The sequence below is a fragment of the Nerophis ophidion genome, linkage group LG26 (assembly GCF_033978795.1).
Source record: "Nerophis ophidion isolate RoL-2023_Sa linkage group LG26, RoL_Noph_v1.0, whole genome shotgun sequence".
Lineage (NCBI taxonomy): Eukaryota > Metazoa > Chordata > Actinopteri > Syngnathiformes > Syngnathidae > Nerophis > Nerophis ophidion.
The window spans coordinates 29919697-29942953 of record NC_084636.1 but is presented as its reverse complement, the minus strand read 5'-3'; the positions used below and the strand labels follow the sequence as shown (position 1 = coordinate 29942953).

Sequence of the window (23257 nt, the reverse complement as noted above, 5' to 3'; positions counted from 1 at the left end):
TTTACCTGCACCCTGCCTCTCGCACGTTGTGATCAAGACAAACCATGTTTCCGACATCTACAAAGCAATTAGCTACCTGCTGCCACCTACTGATATGGAAGTGTAAAACATGGTTATGTGGCTTTTAATGTCTCACAATCAAACACTTTTATGTTAAAATACTGAACATCTGTTCAGTATTTTAACATAAATATGTTTAATTGTGAGGTATTAAAAGCCACAAAATGCAATGGTTCCATCAGACCCACAAACACTGGCTGAGTAACAACAATATGAACGTTGCCCGGAAAATTTCTCTGCCAGTTTCTGCATCCCACAGGAATTCTTCTTTTGTGTTTCTGCACCTGCGGTTCCCACACAAGGTTGCAACACTGTTTGTCAACACTGTCTGCTCTCATTTTCTCGCACATTTGACCCTCTGATGTTTTGTGTACCTTCACTCTGTCCTCCTGTCTAGGCCTGTGTGTTTGGAAATGGGTGGGTGGGTGCGTGTGGTACACAGAACATCAATTTCCACACTTCTATTAGTCCAGGGTCCAGTGGACCCGGACTTCTTCTATGTAATAGAAATGTGTAGGGGGGTGTATGGTGTGTGGTCATTAAATATGTATTCTGATATATGTTCTTCTCAGAAAATGAGCCAAAGTCAGTGAGTCTCAGTTTGAAAAATTCATTAATTGTATAATTTTTCTTTTCATAAAAAAAATGAAAACGGGTCCCACAGACCCGAACACCACACAAGGTAAAAAAAAATGTAAAATTCCATTCTGTTTTTTGAGGTTTTGATTGATTGATTGAAACTTGTATTAGTAGATTGCACAGTTCAGTACATATTTCGTACAAATGACCACTAAATGGTAACAACCCAATAAGTTTTTCAACTTGTTTAGGTCCGGGTCCACGTTAATCAATTCAGGTGGTCTAACATAACCTTTTTAGAAGTCTATGGGACATTATTACTATTATTATTATTAGTTTTCATAACGTATTAAAGGGACCCATACACACATAGTGCAGAGCCGATTTTTACAGTTAAATGTGTATATATAATTTATACACATACACATTGGCCCCCGCACACACATTTTTTCTCTCAATGTTGGCCCCGAGTCAAAATATTTGCCCAGCTCTGTCCTAAAAGGATGAATAACACTACTATAAACCACTAGCTTCCCTTTGTGAATACATCGCTAACTATAACTATAATTTATATTTTAGACTAGCCCTGGCGACTTGTCAAGGGTTTACCCCGCCTTCCGCCCGATTGTAGCTGACATAGGCACCAGCGCCCCCCGTGACCCCAAAGGGAATAAGCGGTAGTAAATGGATGGATGGATATTTTAGACTACGGAATACTTTATTTAGTGTCAGAAAACAGTTTGATCTCCCTGGAGAGAAAAGAAAAATCCTTTTGGATGACCACCCAAGTGCAAAAATAAGTTAAAGGGGACCGATGACGACATTAATTTATATTTTAAACGCTTCATTGTTGTCTAGATAACATAACATTAATAATATATCATATATATATAATATATTATATATATTCTATTATTTATTATTATTATTGTCTATTGTAAGCGAACTGGTGCTGAATTTCCACCAGGGATCAATAAAGTACTTTCTATTCTATTCTATTCCATTCTATGTATAGGATATGCCTTGATATAAATTTAACTCCACAGTCACTTTTATGACCGGTTTTTAAGGTTGGATTCTGGAGGTGTTCGCAGATTGCAAATGCAACCAAAAATATCATTATTTATCCTTTGAAAATGTGCACTGTTTAAATCGATATCTTGAAGTCGTCACAGCAATTTTATATTTTCCAGACACGGTCGAAAATGAACTTCAGTGGGAGGAACTCCGCTTACTGGTTATGACCTCTGTGAAAGGAGGCATCCAAAACCGCGTGCAAGTTCTAACCAAAATGCATGAACCGTATGATTTGAAGCTTTGACATTGTTTTAAACGGGTATCCAACACTGTAACCACACCTAATCTTTAACCACTGTCCAATGATAAAGACTGAATTAAAACATATTTATTAGCTCTTTGTTGATGTAGAGTAGTAACTCGACAAGATTGCGCATAGTTTTTAACATTCATCGTTATGTTAAAAACTTAAAAAGTTATTTTGCTTTTCGGTAAAATAATTGCATACTTGATATTTACTTTGATGATCTATCACTAAAACAGCTGATTTAATGGCACTTAAGGCATGTGTACAGCCTTCACATGCTGTAACTGTTCCAGTTGTATGATTATTATCACACTTGTGGATATCTATGTATTATTGGCCTATGGTGTAGTGCATGGGTGTCAAACTCTGGCCCGCGGGCCAAATCTGGCCCGCCGTGTAATTTCATTTGGCCCTTGAGGCAATATCAAATTAACATTAGAGCTGGCCCGCCGCCGTAACACCACATTCACCGCTAATACTCATACTCGTCAACCCTCCCAATTTTCCTGGGAGACTCCCGAAGTTCAGTGCCCATCCCGAATTTCTCCCGATTTCCACCCGGACAATAATATTGGAGGCGGGCCGTAAAAGCATTGCTTTTGTCGTTCTCTACATGTCGCCATGTCCGCTTTTCTTCCATAAAAACAGCGTGCCGGCCCACTCACATAATATATAAGGCTCATACACACACACACAAGTGTATGCAAGGCATACTTGGTCAACAGCCATACAGGTCACACTGAGGGTGGCCGTATAAACAAGGTTAACACTGTTACAAATATGCGCCACACTGTGAACCCACAGCAAACAAGAATGACAAACACATTTCGGGAGAACATCCGCACCGTAACACAACGTAAACACAACCGGACAAATATCCAGAATCCCTTGCATCACTAACTCTTCCGGGACGCTACAATATACACCCCCGCTACCACCAAACCCCGCCCCAAATCAAACCCGCCGCCGAAAAAAGGCATTAAATTTGTGTTTTTATTTTATTTGATATGCCATTGATATTTTTTAATTATTATTATTTGAAACTGGATTTTGCATGTCACTATAAAGTTATATAAGCCTTACTTGGTCAATATTCAATGCAAAACTTGTTTGGGTCCCTATTAAAGGGTTAATTTGTTAAACCTCGGCCCGCGGCTTTGTTCAGTTTTAAATTTTGGCCCGCTCTGTATTTGAGTTTGACACCCCTGGTGTAGTGAAGTGAATTGTATTTATATAGCGCTTTTCTCTAGTGACTCAAAGCGCTTTACATAGTGAAACCCAATACCTAAGTTACATTTAAACCAGTGTGGGTGGCACTGGGAACAGGTGGGTAAAGTGTCTTGCCCAAGGACACAACGGCAGTGACTAGGATGGCGGAAGCGGGAATCGAACCTGCAACCCTCAAGTTGCCGGCACGGCCACTCTACCAACCGAGCTATGCCGCCCCACCGTGAGTTGGTCAAATTGTTATTATTTTTTTTTTGGTCTTGTCCAGCTCTTCAGGCAAATCATATAGATGATGTAGATGCCCATATCGGCTGTACAAATTTACTTTACAAAAGAGAAGCGTGGGATACTTCTCTTGTTGCCTTTTTTGTATTTGACTATATTAAAAGAATTTATATTATCATCTGGTGCAGCCGGGCCGCAGCAGGAGGGGATAGAGGGAGAAAAAATGGAAGACATAATGGGACATTTTGGGGACAAGAGAGGGATAAGACAGAGCGACAACAACAACAGCAAACACAACAATAACAATTAAAACAAAAACAACAACATAACAACAAATAAGATATGCACAAATATGATGGTAAAAGTGACAGCAAAGAAGCAGTTTGTGAAATAAATAATAATACATAAATGAGAACGAGCGTTATTACACTACAAATGGAGCAATACCAATAGAAATTGCACTATTGATAATGAATAATTACAGTAAATACCTCGATTACCAACAATACCTTTGTTTCAAATGCAACAATACATATATGTAATGATAACTTCAAATACAAAGGAAAGTAGATAAATGGTGGGGAAGAAAGAGAAGCCAACTATATCAACCTTGTAAATAGTTGTAGTAACAATAGGTTAAGCTTTGTCAGTGTGCCTTGTGTTACCCAGTTTCCCCTAGGGCAACAACGTTGATATATTTGATGAAACATGATTATATGCAGTGTATATATATATACAGTATGTGTGTATGTATATACTTGTATATGTACAGTATGTGTATATGTATGTTTGTACAGTAAATGTACAGTATTTTTTTGTACAGTGAATGTAAATGTACAGTATGTGTACATGTATGTTTGTTCAAATATTTTTTTTTTTATACAGACCTCAGTCTTTTTGATGAACTGGACTGCCTGGGAGATGCAGACGAATTGCTAAAGGCTCTCGACAACGTGGACTATGTGAGTACTGATATGATCCAACATCAGCGGTATGACTTATAGAGCAACCATTTAGGAAAATTGTGACGTGTACCTAAAGGAAACTGGTCTCTGCCCTTTAACTAGAACAGCAATAAATACATACCGTCATTGCCCATATTGCCCATCCGATTTGAAGCTGAAATTTCCCGACGACAGGAACATTTGGCTATGTAGTCATATTTGTTGGGTTTTTTTTTCAGAATTTTTTGTTACTCTGCGGAACTTTTCTCAGTGTGTAAAGCTGGCGGTCTTGCAATCCGCCCACTAGAGATGCGCGGTTTGCGGTCTCATCCGCGGAGTCCGCGGATAATCCGCGGGTCAGGCGGTTGACATGACGAAAACATTTATTTTAATTAGATCCGGGCGGGTGGCGGTTGAACCATCCGGAAATATTTGATATACATGGTTCTGGGATCGGTATCCTTTGCCATTCAAAGAGCCATTTAAGACCTGTATCACAAAGCGAAGAAGACAATAGGAAACGCTATTATTATCTAGAATGACTGCCGGCAGTCACCCAGATAATAAGTTGTAGGGCGTGCTATGAAGCCATTGGCTTTGTAGCCTACTACAACATGTACGATCTGCTTGTCAGTCCAGCATCATGTTGTGTGTGGTTTCCGCGGCAATACGCACACGACTGCAAGGCATACTGGGTGACACAGAGTACACTAATGGTTGTGATATAAACAATTTTAACACTCTTAGTAATATGCGCCATGCTGTGAAGCCACACCAATTAAGAACGACAAACACATTTCGGGATAACATCCTCACAGTAACACAACATAAACGCAACACAACTAATACCCATCATCCTTTGTATTCATGACACTTCCTGACTATTTTATACACCCCGCTAGCAGCAAACCCCCCCCCCCCCCCCCCCCCCCCCCTGTGCGTCGGTAAGGTGGGCGAGGTGGGCGGGGTTGGGGGCACTGGGGTGTGAAATATATTCAGGAATCGTCACGGATACAAAGGATTATGGGTATTTGTTGTGTTGCGTTTAGGTTGTGTTACTGTGAGGATGTTCTCCCGAAATGTGTTTGTCAATCTTGTATTGTGTGGCTTCACAGCGTGGCGCATATTAGTAAGTGTTAAAGTTGTTTATATCACAACCATCAGTGTACTCTGTATCACCCAGTATGCCTTTCAATCTTGAGCGTGTAAATGCGGAAGCTGCACACAACATGTTGCCGGACCAACAATCGGTTGGTACGTGTTGTTGAAGGTGTCTAAGGCAATGGCTTCACAGCACGCCCATATTCTTGTTCTAAGGATGAACACAATTGGATAGTCGCGGGAACGTTAGTGGCTCCAATTGTCATCATTACTCTGTGAAACAGGTTTAAATAGCTCTGTGAGTGGTAAAGACGGACAACCTCTGCTGTATTTCAGTGGGCGGGTACGGTGATGCGGATGCGGATGATATAATTGCCTATCCGCGCATCTCTACCGCCCACTGAGACAAAGATTGTGGATAACTGAAAATAGGGCTTACCGACCATCTTTCTCCCTGTTTGAAGCAAGAGACAATGAAACTTTTTTATTTCATTTTTTTTTGGGAGGGGGGTGAATGTGTCTGTCACTCAAATGTAGGTGAAAGAAATAACCCCTCAACCTCTTGCGGTTACATTATCGCACTAAAACCTCAATTTTGATTTGATGTTGATTAATCGTGCAGCCGTACACTACTGTATAACTTTACATAATGTTTTTTGATGCACCATGCTATACTCCAGTCCCCCCCCCCCCCCCCCGCCCCCCCCAAAAAAAACAACAATAGTTTCTGTCACTAATCAATGGTTTTTCTATAAAACAATATTGTTTGCTTTTGCGTTTCAGACCAACGGGGTTCCACAATTTGACTTTGATATTGCCATACCACCATGGACTGAAGGGTACACAAGCAGCACAGGTACAGTTACAACTGCAGATGGCACACAGAAATAATACACTGCGTACTATAATATGCAATGTCATCTTACTGACCAAAGATGACTTTGTGTGTAAACATCTTAATGTACACGTCTAGCTTCATGTGTTATTTAGCTCCAGCTCCAGTCTTGTTGATTTAAATACAAGAAAATTAGGTGTTTTGTATTGATAAAGGACATGCTTGACTTGGTGGCTCGAGGGGACGCCTAATGTAGGAGTCACACATTTGTCTTTGTCCTTGTGCATTCAGATGGTGATGTGAGCGTGCACTCTCTGTCACCTGCTCACACTGTCAGCTCGCTCCCTTCCCCCTCAGCTGTGGAAGCACCATCACCATACGTCTTACACGTAAGTCCGATGCTTTCACACGTTGAATTTTGTCCTCCTCTCCCTTGATTATTAATGTGAAAATCCAGATGGCAGCTCGTACACGGACAGCTGCTCACAGGCTTTGCTGACCGTCACCTACTGTACTGCACATTCCCGAGAGCTACTTATCAGCAGAAGCCTTAAACACCTTGTCAACTTTATATTTAGCATCCATCCTAGCGACCTTTATTTATTTAATTTAATACTGAAAGTGTTGACAACTTCGCATAATTTCAAAGTAAAATGTTTTCTCACGGTTAAATGAAGGACATATTTGCAGGACTTGTATGTACCACCAGGAATATTGATCATTTTAATCTATATAGAGCGTGGTAGGTTACTACGGACGTTATTAAATTCAATTTTTTTCATACGGTGTTGATGTGGAATTGTTTGCCACGGCATTTTGATGGTGTGGTACCGAATGGAGATGTTGATATGCAGTTTGAAGCACTCTTCATTCTCTAGAGGGTGACTTTTTAAAATATGCTACATATTAGCAGTAATGCTACTTTTTATTAAAAAAACATTTGTGTCGCATGCTTGACTTATTATGGTTGTCTGTTCGACATATTCCCACTTGAAGCCAAACCACCGATGGACCCCCTGCTGTTTTTCTTGGGAATTACTTTTTCGTTCATTCGCACTTTCTTTCTCTCGTATCACCACTCGCACATCTCCGCCTGCATCACAGCTAACGTTACCCATGCTGCTACCTCTCTGCTCCGCGAGGGCATATACTAGAGATGCGCGGATGGGCAATTATATCATCCGCAACTAGCGGGGTGTATAAAATAGTCAGGGTGTATAAAATAGTCAGGCAGTGTCATGGATACAAAGGATTCTGGGTATTTCTTGTGTTGCGTTTATGTTGTGTTACTGGGAGGATGTTCTCCCGAAATGTGTTTTTCAATCTTGTTTGGTGTGGCTTCACAGCGTGGCGCATATTACTAACAGTGTTAAAATTGTTTTTTATCACAACCATTAGTGTACTCTGTGTCACCCAGTATGCCTTGCAGTCGGGTGCGTGTCGCTGCTGAAGCCACTCACAACATGATGCTGTTCTGACAAGCAGATCGTACATGCTGTAGAAGGCGACAAAGTCAATGGCTTCATAGCACGCCCTAATACTTATTATCTGGTTGACTGCCGGCGGTCATTCTAGAGCAGGGGCGCTCACACTTTTTCTGCAGGCGAGCTACTTTTCAATCGACCAAGTCGAGGAGATCTACCTCATTCCTATTTATAATTTATATTTATTTATTTATGAAAGAGACATTTTTGTTAACAAGTTAATGGTGTTTAATGATAATACAAGCATGTTTAACACACATAGATTCCTTTTTTTCATGAAGACAAGAATATAAGTTGGTGTATTACCTGATTCTGATGACTTGCATTGATTGGAATTAGACAGTAATGATGATAACGTCCGCATTTTCAAATGGAGGAAAAAAAAAGTCCTCCTTTCTGTCCAATACCACATGAAAGTGGTTGGATTTGGCATCTCATTTGTCCAACTTGCATACTGGTTTTTAAACACTTTGTTATGAGAGTAGCATATGTGTGTGGCCCTTTAATGTCTGGCAGCAGGTGGGTGACGTCAGTGAGTGTGCGGGTGGGCAAGCAAGTGAGAAAGCGGTCGCTGAGGGCGGGGGAGAAATACATTGGCATCAAACTCCGTAGCTTGCTAGCTTGTGCACGCTCGCTTTCTGAGACTCTTATTTTGTTAGCACAGGCAGGATGAAACAGGTCTTTTATGGTGAAGACAGGAACTGTGCAGTCGGTCTTTAGAGTTTTGACAGTAGGTACGGAGTCTCTAGAAATAAAATGTGTTTCTCTGCGTCCGCCCTGTTAGTGATTTTTTTCTTAAATATGAGCTCGCAGCAGCCAGCGTCATCTCACAAGATCCTCGGGTGTCGAGAATGTCAAACAACTGACGAAAGTGAAGTCTTGGTATGATTGATGATTGCTAATTTTTATGTCTATTTTTTAATGCCTGGCTTGAGATCGACTGACACACCCTCCGAGATCGACCAGTCGATCGCGATCGACGTAATGGGCACCCCTGTTGTAGAGAATATTAGCGTTTCCTATTGTCTTCTTCGCTTTGTGACACGGGTCTTAAATGGCTCTTTGAATGGCAAAGGATACCGATCCCAGAACCATGTTTATCAAATATTTCCGGATGGTTCAACCGCCACCCGCCCGAATCTAATTAAAATCTATTTTTTCGTCATGTCACCCGCCCGACCCGCCGTTTATCCGCGGACTCCGTATGTGACGTATGACGTGACAGTATTTGACGTGTGTAAGAAGGTGCGCTTGTCTGTGAGGAGAGACACGAAAGAGCGAGGAGACCCCGTATTGTAATGCCCGCAGCTAAAAGCAACTGCGTGAGAACGTATACCCGAATATCACGATACAGACATTTTCTATATCGCACAGAGACCTACCCGCGATATATCGTATATATCGATTTATCGCCCAGCCCTAGTTTATAGGGTTAGGCGCAATAAGTGTTCAACTTCAGCCTAAACCCTTTCGGTCTGCAACATTTTAAATTTACAATATACAACTGTTTGTTTATTTTGTTGACCACTGACCGAAGAAATAATAAACTAAACTAAATTGTGGCGTAACTCGCCTGACGCTGCCTTCCAGTTTTCGTGAAGCTGCGTTCGTCTGTCATCCATCGCTCCTATGATGGTCACAACTTCACTTTCAAAATCCTGTTTACACCCATGTGCAGCGTTTGGAGTGCCTTGGTCATGCCGTAATGATGACTCCAGGTGGAAACTTTTCTTTCGGCAGCGTCTTCCCCGTGAAAATCACCATAGGTGGCAGTTTCTGTTCATTAGTATAACAAGCTAGCACAACAGGAAAAGCCGACTTTTCTTGCCCCGTTGCGCGTATCGATTCGCTACCGTGCAGGTCCCCTTCTTCTCCACAGTGTGCTTCACCCGGATGTCGAAAGTGAGCGGCACCTCGTCCATATTGGTGATGTGTTCGTGGGCAAATTTTTTTATTTACAACGCACATAGCAACACTATAAGCTCACTGGGGGGGCGTGCGTTTAGCGTCCTCTCTTACCTGAAACCTTCACCCTCAGGACTGAGGACTGCTGTCCTCAGTCACGTCCACCTTTCCTCTATATTAACAGCTGGACGTCCCAGTCACCTAACATCTGCGGCTTTTGGAACTCAATGCACACACAAGGTGCACACACAACAATCTATCTGGATTCGATAAGAAATTCAATAAGAAATCAGTTCCATAAGACGATTCGATAATGGCATGTACATTGATAATTTATTATTATTATTATTTTTGTCTTGGGGCTTCACGGTGGCAGAGGGGTTAGTGCGTCTGCCTCACAATACGAAGCTCCTGCAGTCCTGGGTTCAAATCCAGGCTCGGGATCTTTCTGTGTGGAGTTTGCATGTTCTCCCCGTGACTGCGTGGGTTCCCTCCGGGTACTCCGGCTTCCTCCCACTTCCAAAGACATGCACCTGGGGATAGGTTGATTGGCAACACTAAATTGGCCCTAGTGTGTGAATGTGAGTGTGAATGTTGTCTGTCTATCTGTGTTGGCCCTGCGATGAGGTGGCGACTTGTCCAGGGTGTACCCCGCCTTCCGCCTGATTGTAGCTGAGATAGGCGCCAGCGCCCCCTCGACCCCAAAAAGGGAATAAGCGGTAGAAAATGGATGGATGGATGGATTTTTGTCTTGTCCAGCTTCTCAGGCAAATCATATGGTTAATGTAGGTCAGGGGTCACCAACCTTTTTGAAGCCAAGAGCTACTTCTTGGGTACTGATTAATGCGAAGGGCTACCAGTTTGATACACACTTAAATAAATTGCCAGAAAAAGCCAATTTGCTCAATTTACCTTTAACTCTGTTATTATTAATATTTAATTATATTTATCTTTGTTGAAACACTGATAATCTTAATGATTTCTCACAATATAATATTTATAAATATATTTCGACTCTTTAAAATTCAACCGAAAAAACGAAGAGAAAAACTAGCTAATTTAAATCTTTTTGAAAAAATAAAAAAAATAATTTATGGAACATCATTAGGAATTTTTCCCGATTAAGATTAATTTTAGAATTTTGATGACATGTTTTAAATAGGTTAAAATCTAATCTGCACTTTGTTAGAATATATAACAAATTGGACCAAGCTATATTTCTAACAGAGACAAATATTTTTTTTTAAATTTCAATCATAATAAGTTTGAAGAAATATTCACGGTGGAAGAGGGGTTAGTGCGTCTGCCTCACAATACGAAGGTCCTGCAGTCCTGGGTTCAAATCCAGGCTCGGGATCTTTCTGTGTGGAGTTTGCATGTTCTCCCCGTGAATGCGTGGGTTCCCTCCGGGTACTCCGGCTTCCTCCCACTTCCAAAGACATGCACCTGGGGATAGGTTGATTGGCAACACTAAATTGGCCCTAGTGTGTGAATGTGAGTGTGAATGTTGTCTGTCTATCTGTGTTGGCCCTGCGATGAGGTGGCGACTTGTCCAGGGTGTACCCCGCCTTCTGCCCGATTGTAGCTGAGATAGGCGCCAGCGCCCCCCATGACCCCGAAAGGGAATAAGCGGTAGAAAATGGATGGATGGATGGATGGAAATATTTCACAAATATTCTTCGTTGAAAAAACAGAATCTAAAATGAAGAATTAAATTTAATTTTTTTTTATGATTCTTTACAATAAAAAATTGTTTTACTTGAACATTGATTTAAATTGTCAGGAAAGAAGTGGAAGGAATTTAAAAAGTGAAAAGGTATGTGTGTTTGAAAATACTAAAATCAGTTTTAAGGTTGTATTTTTTCTCTAAAATTGTCTTTCTGAAAGTTAGAAGAAGGAAAGTAAAAAAAAAAAAAAAGAATTTATTTAAACAAGTGAAGACCAAGTCTTTAAAATATTTCCTTGGATTTTCAAATTCTTTTGGAGTTTTGTCTCACTTAGAATTAAAAATGTTGAGCAAAGCGAGACCAGCTTGCTAGTGTAGAGGCAGCTCACTGGTAAGTGCTGCTATTTGAGCTATTTTTAGAACAGGCCAGCGGGCGACTCATCTGGTCCTTACGGGCTACCTGGTGCCCGCGGGCACTGCGTTGGTGACCCCTGATGTAGATGCTCATATCAGCGTTTCAGATTTACTTTACAAAAGATAAGTGTAGGATACTTCTCTTGTTGCCTTACTTGTACTTGACTTTATTAAATATATTTATATTATCATTTGGTGCAGCCGGGCCGGAGCAGGAGGGGATAGAAAGACAAAAAAAGGAAGACAGAGTGGGAAATTGTGGGGACAAGAGGGGGATTAGACACAGAGACAAAAACAACAACAGCATCAATAATGTCTTAACCAACATCATCCCAACTACCAAGAATGTATGGGGTCGGATGCAAAGAAAGGCGGCGGAAGAGTTTTTTCGAAATAATTTATGGATGAATATCATGGAAACAAAATCAATCAATCAATGTTTATTTATATAGCCCTAAATCACAAGTGTCTCAAAGGGCTGCACAAGCCACAACGACATCCGCGGATCAGCGCCCACATAAGGGCAAGGGATAACTCACAACCCAGTGAGACGTTGATGAGAATGACTATAAGAAACCTTGGAGAGGACCGCAAATGTGGGTAGCCACCGTTCTAGGGGAGACCGGATGCAATGGACGTCGAGTGGGTCTGACATAATATTGTGAAAGTCCAGTCCATAACTTTGACATTTAAATCTTTTGAATGTCTCTGTGGATTGATGGAAGGACTGATATCCAAAGGAAGTGTTATGATCCGCTGCCCGGATCATTTATTATTTGGATTTTGAGTTAGTTTCTGCACTTCCTTGTTTGTTCTGTCACCATGGTCGCCTATTAGTTTCACCTGTCCGTTGTTCTAGACTCGCACCTGTTGGTAATTGTTTTCTTCAGTATTTAAGCCTGCCTTTTTCATTTACTCGTCCTCGTCTCGTTGAGTTTTGCTACACGCAATCGGTGACTTTGTGGACTCCCGTGTCTGGTAAAACACTGTTTTGGACTTGCTAGTTTTCTCGCTAAGCTTGTTGTTTTCCTAGCTCCCATGCTAGTGCTTTTGGTTTGCCTTTTCTGCCTAGCACCAGTGTTTCTGTTCTTAGCCTGTTTTTAGTTTAAATAAACCTTTATTTCTTACCTGTACGCTGTGTCCGAGCCCGATCTGCATCTTGGAAGAGCACCATCCACGTCACAATGCCACAAAGCCTTCACAGGAAGGTTGCTATTGTTCCGGACAATCTTGGCCGTTGTGCGGAAAGTTAATCAGTTGTTTTGGACAAATGCAGCGTGAAGAGGTTTGTGTTTGCTTTATTACATATTTAACATTTACCTGCTTTATTCTCTTTCTACCCATTCTTTTTTTGTTTGACAATCCGAAATAATTCCTTGGTTACCTACTTAAATAAGTCTTTTTTTTTTCTATAATTGATGCATTTCAAAATGTTCTGTTCTTTAAATTTGTGAAGCAAATAAACAGTTTCCTCTCCATTACAATTGATGCTGTTTTTATTGAATGGTATCTACTTTCGGGTTGTATCATGCGCGTTGAGACTGGCACATGCGCGATACGAAGGGTCCTCTCTGGCTTCACACACCCCCTTGAGAGAGCTGGTTTCCAATCGCATAATCCAGGTGTGTTAGTCTGATTTTTAAAAAAACGAACACGATTGGATTAAGGCGTTTCCATGGGCTGTAGGAGGTTTATTTAGAGCCAAACTATTTAAGAATTTAGACTAATTTAGTGCATGTCCAAAATGTCGTGTGGGACTGTGACAGGCGCAGTGGGAGAGTGGCCGTGCACAACCCGAGGGTCCCTGGTTCAATCCCCACCTAGTACCAACCTCGTCACGTCCGTTGTGTCCTGAGCAAGACACTTCACCCTTGCTCCTGATGGGTCCTGGTTAGCGCCTTGCATGGCAGCTCCCTCCATCAGTGTGTGAATGTGTGTGTGAATGGGTAAATGTGGAAGTAGTGTCAAAGCGCTTTGAGTACCTTGAAGGTAGAAAAGCGCTATACAAGTACAACCCATTTATCATTTATTTATTTAATTCCTTCTTTAAGGAGAAATTGCGTTTTTTTTTTGTTTGTTTGTTTGTTATTGTTTCATAACACACAGGTTATTAGTAAAATACTAGGGCTATAATGATAATTATCGCACAATTTGAAACTATTTTATGGGGTTCAAAACATTTTGCGCTACACAAAGTTTTATACTATTAAAACGGCTGTTTAAAAAATGTTTTGAAATAGGCTCCAGCGACCCCAAAAGGGACAAGCTGTAGAAAATGGATGGATTTTTTTTTTTTACACTAATTGTGAAATTCATTGAATTATGTTATCTTTCAGCCCTAAACAATTGTAATATTTATAGTCATATAAGTGCTTCACGGTGGCAGAGGGGTTAGTGCGTCTGCCTCACAATACGAAGGTCCTGCAGTCCTGGGTTCAAATCCAGGCTCGGGATCTTTCTGTGTGGAGTTTGCATGTTCTCCCCGTGAATGCGTGGGTTCCCTCCGGGTACTCCGGCTTCCTCCCACTTCCAAAAACATGCACCTGGGGATAGGTTGATTGGCAACACTAAATTGGCCCTAGTGTGTGAGTGTGAGTGTGAATGTTGTCTGTCTATCTGTGTTGGCCCTGCGATGAGGTGGCGACTTGTCCAGGGTGTACCCTGCCTTCCGCCCGATTGTAGCTGAGATAGGCGCCAGCGCCCCCTGCGACCCCGAAAGGGAATAAGCGGTAGAAAATGGATGGATGGATGGATAAGTCAATACACAGATTCAAATCAAGTCATGTAAGTTTTTCCATGAAAAAATAAATCACACATTTTTTAATGTAGTGGTAGAGGGTGGTTATTTTTTCAACTGCAGACAGCGCCTGATGTTTATTAGAGGTAAGGTATTTGGTAGCGATGAGGCCTTTATTTGTATGAACGCATGTTAAATAAATGATATAGATAATGTGTAAGGTCCATTTAAGCACTCACTTCAAGTTCCTGAAATGATTAATTGCCTGATTGACAAAAAAGTTGAGAATCCAATTTCTTGCCTACTCTCAGAGAAGAGGTTGGCCAGATACTGAACGTACATCTTCTTCCTGCAGGATGAGGCTCTGTCTCCACAATCGCAGCTCTCGCCGGTGTCGGTGAGCTCCGAGTCCAGTGGCTTTTCTGAAATCCCTCCCCAGGCCAAGAAAGCCCCAAAGAGAAACAGCCAAACCACAAGAGGTGAATTGTTAGATGTGAAAGCCCTTCGAACAGTTCATAATTTTAACTGTCCTTTCATTTCGCACACTTCATACAGCCAAAGCAGCACAGCCAGTCAAGAGGCCCATACAGAATACCTCCAAAGTGTCCATCCAGCCTAAACCGGTCATTGCAGCTGTGTCATTGGCTCATGCAGCTGCTACCCTGCAGCCTAAGACCATCATCATCCAGCCCCTCCAGACCACAGTACTGCCTGTGGTCAAGGCAGCTCCAATCAGCATCCAGCCAGCGCCCTCCCCAGGTTAGGGTTTGCTCTGCAAACACACAACATTGCACTTTATTGCAACAGGCAATCACCCCGAGTGTGTTTTGGATTGGAAAAAGCCACATTCAATTATCTTAAGGGAAAAAAATATTTAATCACAAACTTTTGTTGCAACTAAACTAACTTTTTTAACAAATGAGTTGTATATACCCAGCAGAGGGTGCTGCTGGCTCACATTTAAAAGTGACTTGGCTGCTTCATTGGGTACAGTAAACTTTGCAGCCAAGTGACTATTACACGATCAAAGTAAGGTTCCTCATTTGGTGACTTTGTCGTTTGTTTACTTAACCAATTTACAAAACATTAATTAGGGTTAGAAGTTATAACTGTATTTGAATAGTATGTCATTCCAATTAATATTCTTTTGTGGTTTACCAGGCTTGTTCTCATTGTGTGGTGTATCTTTATAACCTAAACCAGGGGTCGGCAACCCAGAATGTTGAGAGAGCCATATTGGACCACGAATACAAAAAAGTAATCGGTCTGGAGCTGCAATTAGCAATATTAGCCTACTATCAAAATGACTATCTGTCGCAGGCTGATGCAAATCTTTTTTGACAGAAATGTTGAAATGTAATATTTATTCAACAAATTTTTACAACATTAGAAAACGCTAATACAACTTCTCAGATGTGGAGATAACTCCTGGAAATTACTGTCTTAGAAGGGCCAAAGGTGTCAGATGTGTGTGTCCAAGTTAAAGGAAACGGCAGGCTGTCTTCTTCTAATGGATTTACTATAATCTTTGCAAACTGGGTATCGTTTGCTGTGGTCCGGAACAACCATCATCAGAAATGCAGCCAATGTTACATAAAATAATGTGTCATGAGACATGGAAAAATAAACTACATACACAGAGGACATAAGTAAAGGAAATTGAATGACCTCAAATATACCTACAAAATTCAATATGTACATACAGCTAGCCGAAATAGCATGTTATCATCGATTAGTTTGCAGCCATGCAGCGACTAAATATGCCTGATTAGCACTCCAACAAGTCAATAACATCGACACAGCTCACCTTTGTGCTTTCACGCACAGTGTAAAATGTTTGGTGTACAAAATGAGACAAAGAAGGAGTGGCATGAAACACTTTTCTGTGGCAGCGTCGGAGAAAGTTGTACATGTAAACAAACTGTTGAGTCACAGTCCACACAAACATGTTAAACAGTGGAGCCGCCTTAAACCAATGAAACTACTGCTGTTGTCTTCAGAACCCAAGGCAGTGTAGCAGACCGCTTCTTGACTTGGATTTGAACTTGGCTTTGTCACTGGCGTGCTAAAAGCCAAGACTGCTATTAGCCAAGTCTAACTTTTCTCAGTCAAAATAGGGGTGTAAAGTTGCATGTGCTGTTTTTTAGTAGGTCTTTTTCGGATTACCTCCTGAATAATCACAACATAGGTGGGTAGTCATTGAGCAGAGTGAAGAAAAACAACAAGAAATGTTCTCATTTGTGGTCACGCTCTGACTAATGTCATTCATAAAGAACAAACTGGTCTCCAGAGGCTTTTATAATCATCTGACTTTCAGTGGCCTAATTTTGAAGTGCACTAATTAGCAGGACTGGCAAAAGCCTTGATTAGCTCTGACAGGCTGTTGCTGGTTTGTTTTGAGGAATGATTCCTGGAAGTCATTGCTCCTGGAGGGCTACCTATTGCCATTCTATTAAAATACAAATAAAAAAACGGGGACATTTTTGGGTTGCTATCATTAAGTCATAAAACTACTTATATATTCTCTATATGACAGGACTCTGCAGTTTAAGACCTACTGCAAATAATTATTCTGTATAATAAAAGAAACGTGCTGCAAAAATGCTCGGCAAATACCTTCTATATGAGTGGTTCTTAAACTTTTTTACCACCAAAACCTCCTAGAAAACACTTGACGATCCGCAGTGAAATGCAGTAGCGTAGTAGGCCTAAGTATTACTTAAAAATAAGGCAGATATTTGATTTAAAAAGTATATTTAACGTTTTTGGCCACGGTAACATTGCACACAGTTTGATTCTTTGGCATACCCGTAGATGGAACCGTAGTGCTGTGTTGTTTTTAAGGACACACTGCTAAAATTCTAGTCAAATATCCTCTCTGTATGACAGGGGTGTGCTGCAGAGATGCTAGTCAAAGAGCATAACCAAAACATTCTTCTGTTTCTAAGGACTTGCCGCAAAAATGCTAATCAAAGATCTTCTATACAAATTGTGTAGACAAAATGCTAATCAAAGATCCTCTGCATTCTCGGAGCACAATGCTGTTTTTTAAAGATCTACTTCAAAAATGCTAGTCAAAGTTTCTATTGGACAGGATCATTCTGCTGTTTTTAAGGATCTACAGAAAAAAATATATTACAGGACTGTGCTGTTGTAATTACGGGCCTGCCGGAAAAAAATGCTAATCAGAAATCCCCTTTTTCAGTGTTTCTTAACCATAGAGCCAAGGCCCATTGTTGGGCCACGAGTGCCCCCCCTATAGGGTTGCCAACAAATATCTGTTTCTCAGCTGTAGTCTGTATGGGTAGCAGTGTTATTCCGTTTTATACACTTTTCCACCACTTGTAGCAGTAATGACAATCTCAAACAAACAATTAAGTCTGGCGCTTAAGTCTTAGAACTGTTTCTTAGTGGTGAAGCTGTATTTTCATTTGCACTTAAACTTAATTGACTGTTTAGTTTAGAAACATGTTTATTATTTTTTTTTTTTAGCACAACAACATTTAACAAAAAATGTTTGTCTGTTATTTATGATGTATTTATTATGCAGTATATTTTGTTTGTTTTTTCTAATCAGCCTGACCTAATCCTAAGGTTTGTGATAAATATATAATTGTCTTTGTGACTAACACATGGTTTCAAATCATTTGCCAAAACCCAAAAACCAGTGAAGCTGGCACGCTGTGTAATTTGTGAATAAAAACTGAATACAATGATTTGCAAATCCTTTTAAACTTGTACTCAATTGAATATACTGCAAATACAAGATATTTAATGTTTGGACTGAGAAACTTTATTTCCATTCCATTTTTCTACCGCTTATTCCCTTTTGGGGTCGCGGGGGGCGCTGGCGCCTATCTCAGCTACAATCGGGCGGAAGGCGGGGTACACCCTGGACAAACCGCCACCTCATCGCAGGGCCAACACAGATAGACAGACACCATTCACACTCACATTCACACACTAGGGCCAATTTAGTGTTGCCAATCAACCTATCCCCAGGTGCATGTCTTTGGAGGTGGGAGAAAGCCGGAGTACCCGGAGGGAACCCACGCATTCACGGGGAGAACATGCAAACTCCACACAGAAAGATCCTGAGCCCTGGATTGAACCCACGACTGCAAGACCTTCGTATTGTGAGGCAGACGCACTAACCCCTCTGCCACCGTGAAGCCCAGAAACTTGATTTATTTATGGCAAATAATTTAGAATTTATGGGCAGCAACACATTGCAAAAATGTTGGCACAAGGACATTTTTACAATTTGAAATGTGGACTCTTCAGACCACAGAACACTTTTACACTTTGCGTCAGTCCATCTTAGATGAGCTCGGGCCCAGTGGAGCCGGCAGCGTTTCTGGGTGTTGTTGATAATTGGCTTTGGTTTTGCATAGTAGAGTTTTAACTTGCACTTACATATGTAGCGACAAACTGCAGTTACTGACAGTGGTTTTCTGAAGTGTTCCGGGGCCCATGTGGTGATATCCTTTACACACTGATGTCGGTTTTTGATGCAGTACCGCCTGGGGGATCGAAGGTCCGTAATATCGCTTACGTGCAGATTCTCTGAACATTTTGATGATATTACGGACTCTAGATGGTGAAATCCCTAAATTCCTTGCAATAGCTCGTTGAGAAATGTTGTTCTTAAACTGTTTGACAATTTGCTCACGCATTTGTTCACAAGGTGATAAAATTCACCCCATCCTTGTTTGTGAATGACTGAGCATTTCATGGAAGCTGCTTTTATACCCAATCATGGCTCCCACCTGTTCCCAATTAACCAGTTCACCTGTGGGATGCGCCAAATAAGTGTTTAATGAGCATTCCTCAACTTTGTCATATTTTTTTTGCCACTTGTGCCAGCTTTTTTGAAACATGTTGCAGGCATCAAATTCCAAATGAGCTAATATTGGCAAAAAATAACTAAGTTTTCCAGTTCGAACGTTAAGTATCTTGTCTTTGCAGTCTATTCAATTGAATATAGGTTGAAAAGGATTTGTCAGTCGTATTTCCGGTTTACACAACGTGCCAACTTCACTGGTTTTGGGGTTTGGAATTATTGAATATGATTAAAAGCAAAAATAAGATTACTAATTCAGTGTTAATTATTGAGTGGACCCGGGACCCCTCTGTAGTAGAAGAGTTCAAAAAGATTAAGAACCCTGCCCTGGATAACTGAAATATTTTGGGGGTTTTTTAGGACCTACAGCAAAAATGCTAGTCAAAGATCATCTATATGCCAGGAGCATTCTCCAGATTTTTAAAGCCATACAAAACATAATTTTCAAATATCTTCATGACAAGATTTGTCTGTTGGTTCAGGCTTCTGTTGCAAAAATGTCCGTCTTCAGTTTAGAACCAAAAGTGATGTGTTTTTAAACCACACATGCACATTTATGACACACTTCCGCGCTCGGAATGTGGAAGTCAAAGACCACAGGTCAAAGGTAGTAAACAACTCTTCCACCTGTAAACATTGTGACGGTCGTTAAAAAGGCGAGCAGGGTTAATGGAGGTCAGCGGTGGCAAAGGAGGTTCTGTACCATCTGTAGCTGCAAGAGTGTGTTTAAACATAACTAATAAGGCTTTCAGCTAATATGTTCCAATAACTGCACATGTTTTTTGTTGGGTGATGACAAGATAGATTACTGTCATCAGTCACGTTAGTGGGTACACACAATGCATCATAAATAAAGTACTACTATCTAATCAGTCATTTTATTAGGTTCACACATGCACAATTGAATAAGATTTGATAAAATAAGTGTTGTTGGGGTATTAATGTAATACTGTGTCTATTATTGTGATCTGCACATTGTACTGCAGGGGTCACCAACGCGGTGCCCGCGGGCACCAGGTAGCCCGTAAGGACCAGATGAGTAGCCCGCTGGCCTGTTCTAAAAATAGCTCAAATAGCAGCACTTACCAGTGAGCTGCCTTTAATGTATTTATTTACTAGCAAGCTTGTCTCGCTTTGCTCCACATTTTTAATTCTAAGAGAGACCAAACTCAAAAAGAATTTGAAAATCCAAGAAAATATTTTAAAGACTTGGTCTTCACTTGTTTGAATCAATTCATTTATTTTTTTTTACTTTGCTTCTCATAACTTTCAGAAAGACAATTTTAGAGAAAAAAATACAACCTTAAAAATGATTTTATGATTTTAAACACGTATAACTTTTTACCTTTCAAATTCCTTCCTCTTCTTTCCTGACAATTTAAATCAATGTTCAAGTATTTTTTATTTATTTATTTATTTTTTTGTAAAGAATAATACATACATTTTAATTTAATTCTTCATTTTAGCTTCTGTTTTTTCGACGAAGAATATTTGTGAAATATGTATTCAGACTTATTATGATTAATATTCAAAAAAAATATTCTGGCAAATCTATAAAATCTGTAGAATCAAATTTAAATCTTATTTCAAAGTCTTTTGAATTTCTGTTAAAATTTTTGTTCTGGAAAATCTAGAAAAAATAATGATTTGTCTTTGTTAGAAATATAGCTTGGTCCAATTTGTTATATATGCTAACAAAGTGCAGATTGGATTTTAACCTATTCAAAACATGTCATCATAATTCTAAAAATAATCTTAATCAGGAAAAATTACTAATGATGATCCATAAATATATATATATTTTTTTTTCAAAAAGATTCGAATTGGCTAGTTTTTCTCTTCTTTTTTTCGGTTGAATTTTGAATTTTTAAGAGTCGAAATTGAAGATAAACTATGTTTCAAAATTCAATTTTAATTTTTTTAGTGTTTTCTCCTCTTTTAAACCGTTCATTTAAGTTTTTTTTCATCATTTATTCTCTACAAAAAACCTTCCATAGAAGGAAAACAAAATGTACGACGGAATGACAGACAGAAATACCCATTTTTTATATACATATATATTTAGATGTATTTATTAAAGGGTAAATTGAGAAAATTGGCTATTTCTGGCAATTTATTTAAGTGTGTATCAATCTGGTAGCCCTTCGCATTAATCAGTACCCAAGAAGTAGCTCTTGGTTCCAAAAAGGTTGGTGACCCCTGTTGTACTGTATGTGCCTCCACTGGTTAAAGACAAATATTGGCGATGCTTGCTTTTCATTGGACGGTGATAAAAAAATGTTTTACAGTGTTTGGCCATGAAAAGTGCAGTCTGAAGGCTAACTGATGTTAATGTAACACAATGCAATAAACTCATAGCACTAATGCTAACTGTGTGTTGTGGTCTCTTACTCAGGTCAGCCCATCATGCTGTCTCAACCGAGCCAGTTGCTACAGATCAAAACCCCCCAGGCTATCAATGGCGGCGTGGTTGCCATGCCGACCCTGGGCCAGGACAGTTCCGTCACTGCTCAACCCATGGTCTCCGTCGCGCTTCAAAGCCCTTCTCCGGATGACGACGTGAGTAGCGTTTATGGGTCTGTGACGCCACAGTTTTACATGACGTTTGCCACGTGTTACTAGGCTGGGGGTTTGCAACCTGCGGCTCTGGAGCTCTAGCACCGTCCTAGCGGCTCCCAGGAGCTTTTTCAAAAATGTATGAAAATAGAAAAATATGGGGAAAATATATATTTTTGTTTTAATGGAGTTTCTGGAGAAGGACACCATGATACAAACCTCAATAATTATTACAATTCCGACTATTTATATTAAATATGAATCTCTGATGAGAGTATTTAGCGGGCGTCGTTTTCTCTTACTAACTTTAGCGGTACTTAAACTCACCGTAGTTAAGTACCGTATTTTTCGGAGTATAAGTCGCTCCGGAGTATAAGTCGCACCTGCCGAAAATGCATAATAAAGAAGGAAAAAAACATATAAGTCGCACTGGAGTTTAAGTTGCATTTTTGGGGGAACTTTATTTGATAAAACCCAACACCCAGAATAGACATTTGAAAGGCAATTTAAAATAAAGAATAGTGAACAACAGGCTGAATAAGTGTACTTTATATGACGCATAAATAACCAGCTGAGAAGGTGCCTGGTATGTTAAAGTAACATATTATGGTAAGAGGCATTCAAATAACTATAACATATAGAACATGCTATACGTTTACCAAACAATCTGTCACTCCTAATCGCTATATCCCATGAAATCTTATACGTCTAGTCGCTTACGCGAATGAGCTAAATAATATTATTTGATATTTTACGGTAATGTGTTAATCGTTTCACACATAAGTCGCTCCTGAGTATAAGTCGCACCCCTGGCCAAACTATGAAAAAAAAACTGCGACTTAAAGTCCGAAAAATACGGTACATGTATAGCTTTTTTCAACGATTGCAGAGAAAGAACGTTTTTATGCCACTCCTTTGTTTTATTTTGTCCACCAATATTTTTATACTGTGCATGATTGCACAAAGGTGAACTTTGTTGATGTTATTGACTTAAATGGAGTGCTTATCAAACATATTTGGTCAGGGCACACAGATAGTTTTTGTATTTTTGGTCTAATAAGGCTCTTTCAACATTTTGGCTTGCCGACCACTGTACTAGACAGAGTTAATCAGTCTCAGTCATTAAATACCAACATACATGTAAGCCGATCGGAACCTGTACTTATCCCTTTACTCATGCTATTCATTAGCTATTATGATCTCAGCTACGTGCTATTTGTGTTAGGTTTCTTCTTGGTAATACTCCATGTCTACTTTTGTGGTTATCGTTGCACATTTTTGTCTTGAATGTGCAAAATTAGTACTCTTTTATGACGTTCTCACTTTTTCAGTTATGCTCCATCTGTGCACCGACATG

The 23257-nt window shown here is 40.1% G+C and overlaps 1 protein-coding gene across 1 annotated transcript in view; it reads left to right on the top strand.

The window, feature by feature from the left end:
• atf6 (activating transcription factor 6) overlaps window positions 1-23257 on the top strand; it is a 103404-nt gene that overhangs the window by 4891 nt on the left and 75256 nt on the right. Inside the window, exons 2-7 of the mRNA XM_061888611.1 lie at window positions 4301-4377; window positions 6244-6316; window positions 6587-6684; window positions 14857-14980; window positions 15057-15260; window positions 21740-21903. Of these exons, the coding sequence (XP_061744595.1) occupies window positions 4301-4377; window positions 6244-6316; window positions 6587-6684; window positions 14857-14980; window positions 15057-15260; window positions 21740-21903 (740 nt within the window). The remainder of the gene's footprint in view (window positions 1-4300; window positions 4378-6243; window positions 6317-6586; window positions 6685-14856; window positions 14981-15056; window positions 15261-21739; window positions 21904-23257) is intronic.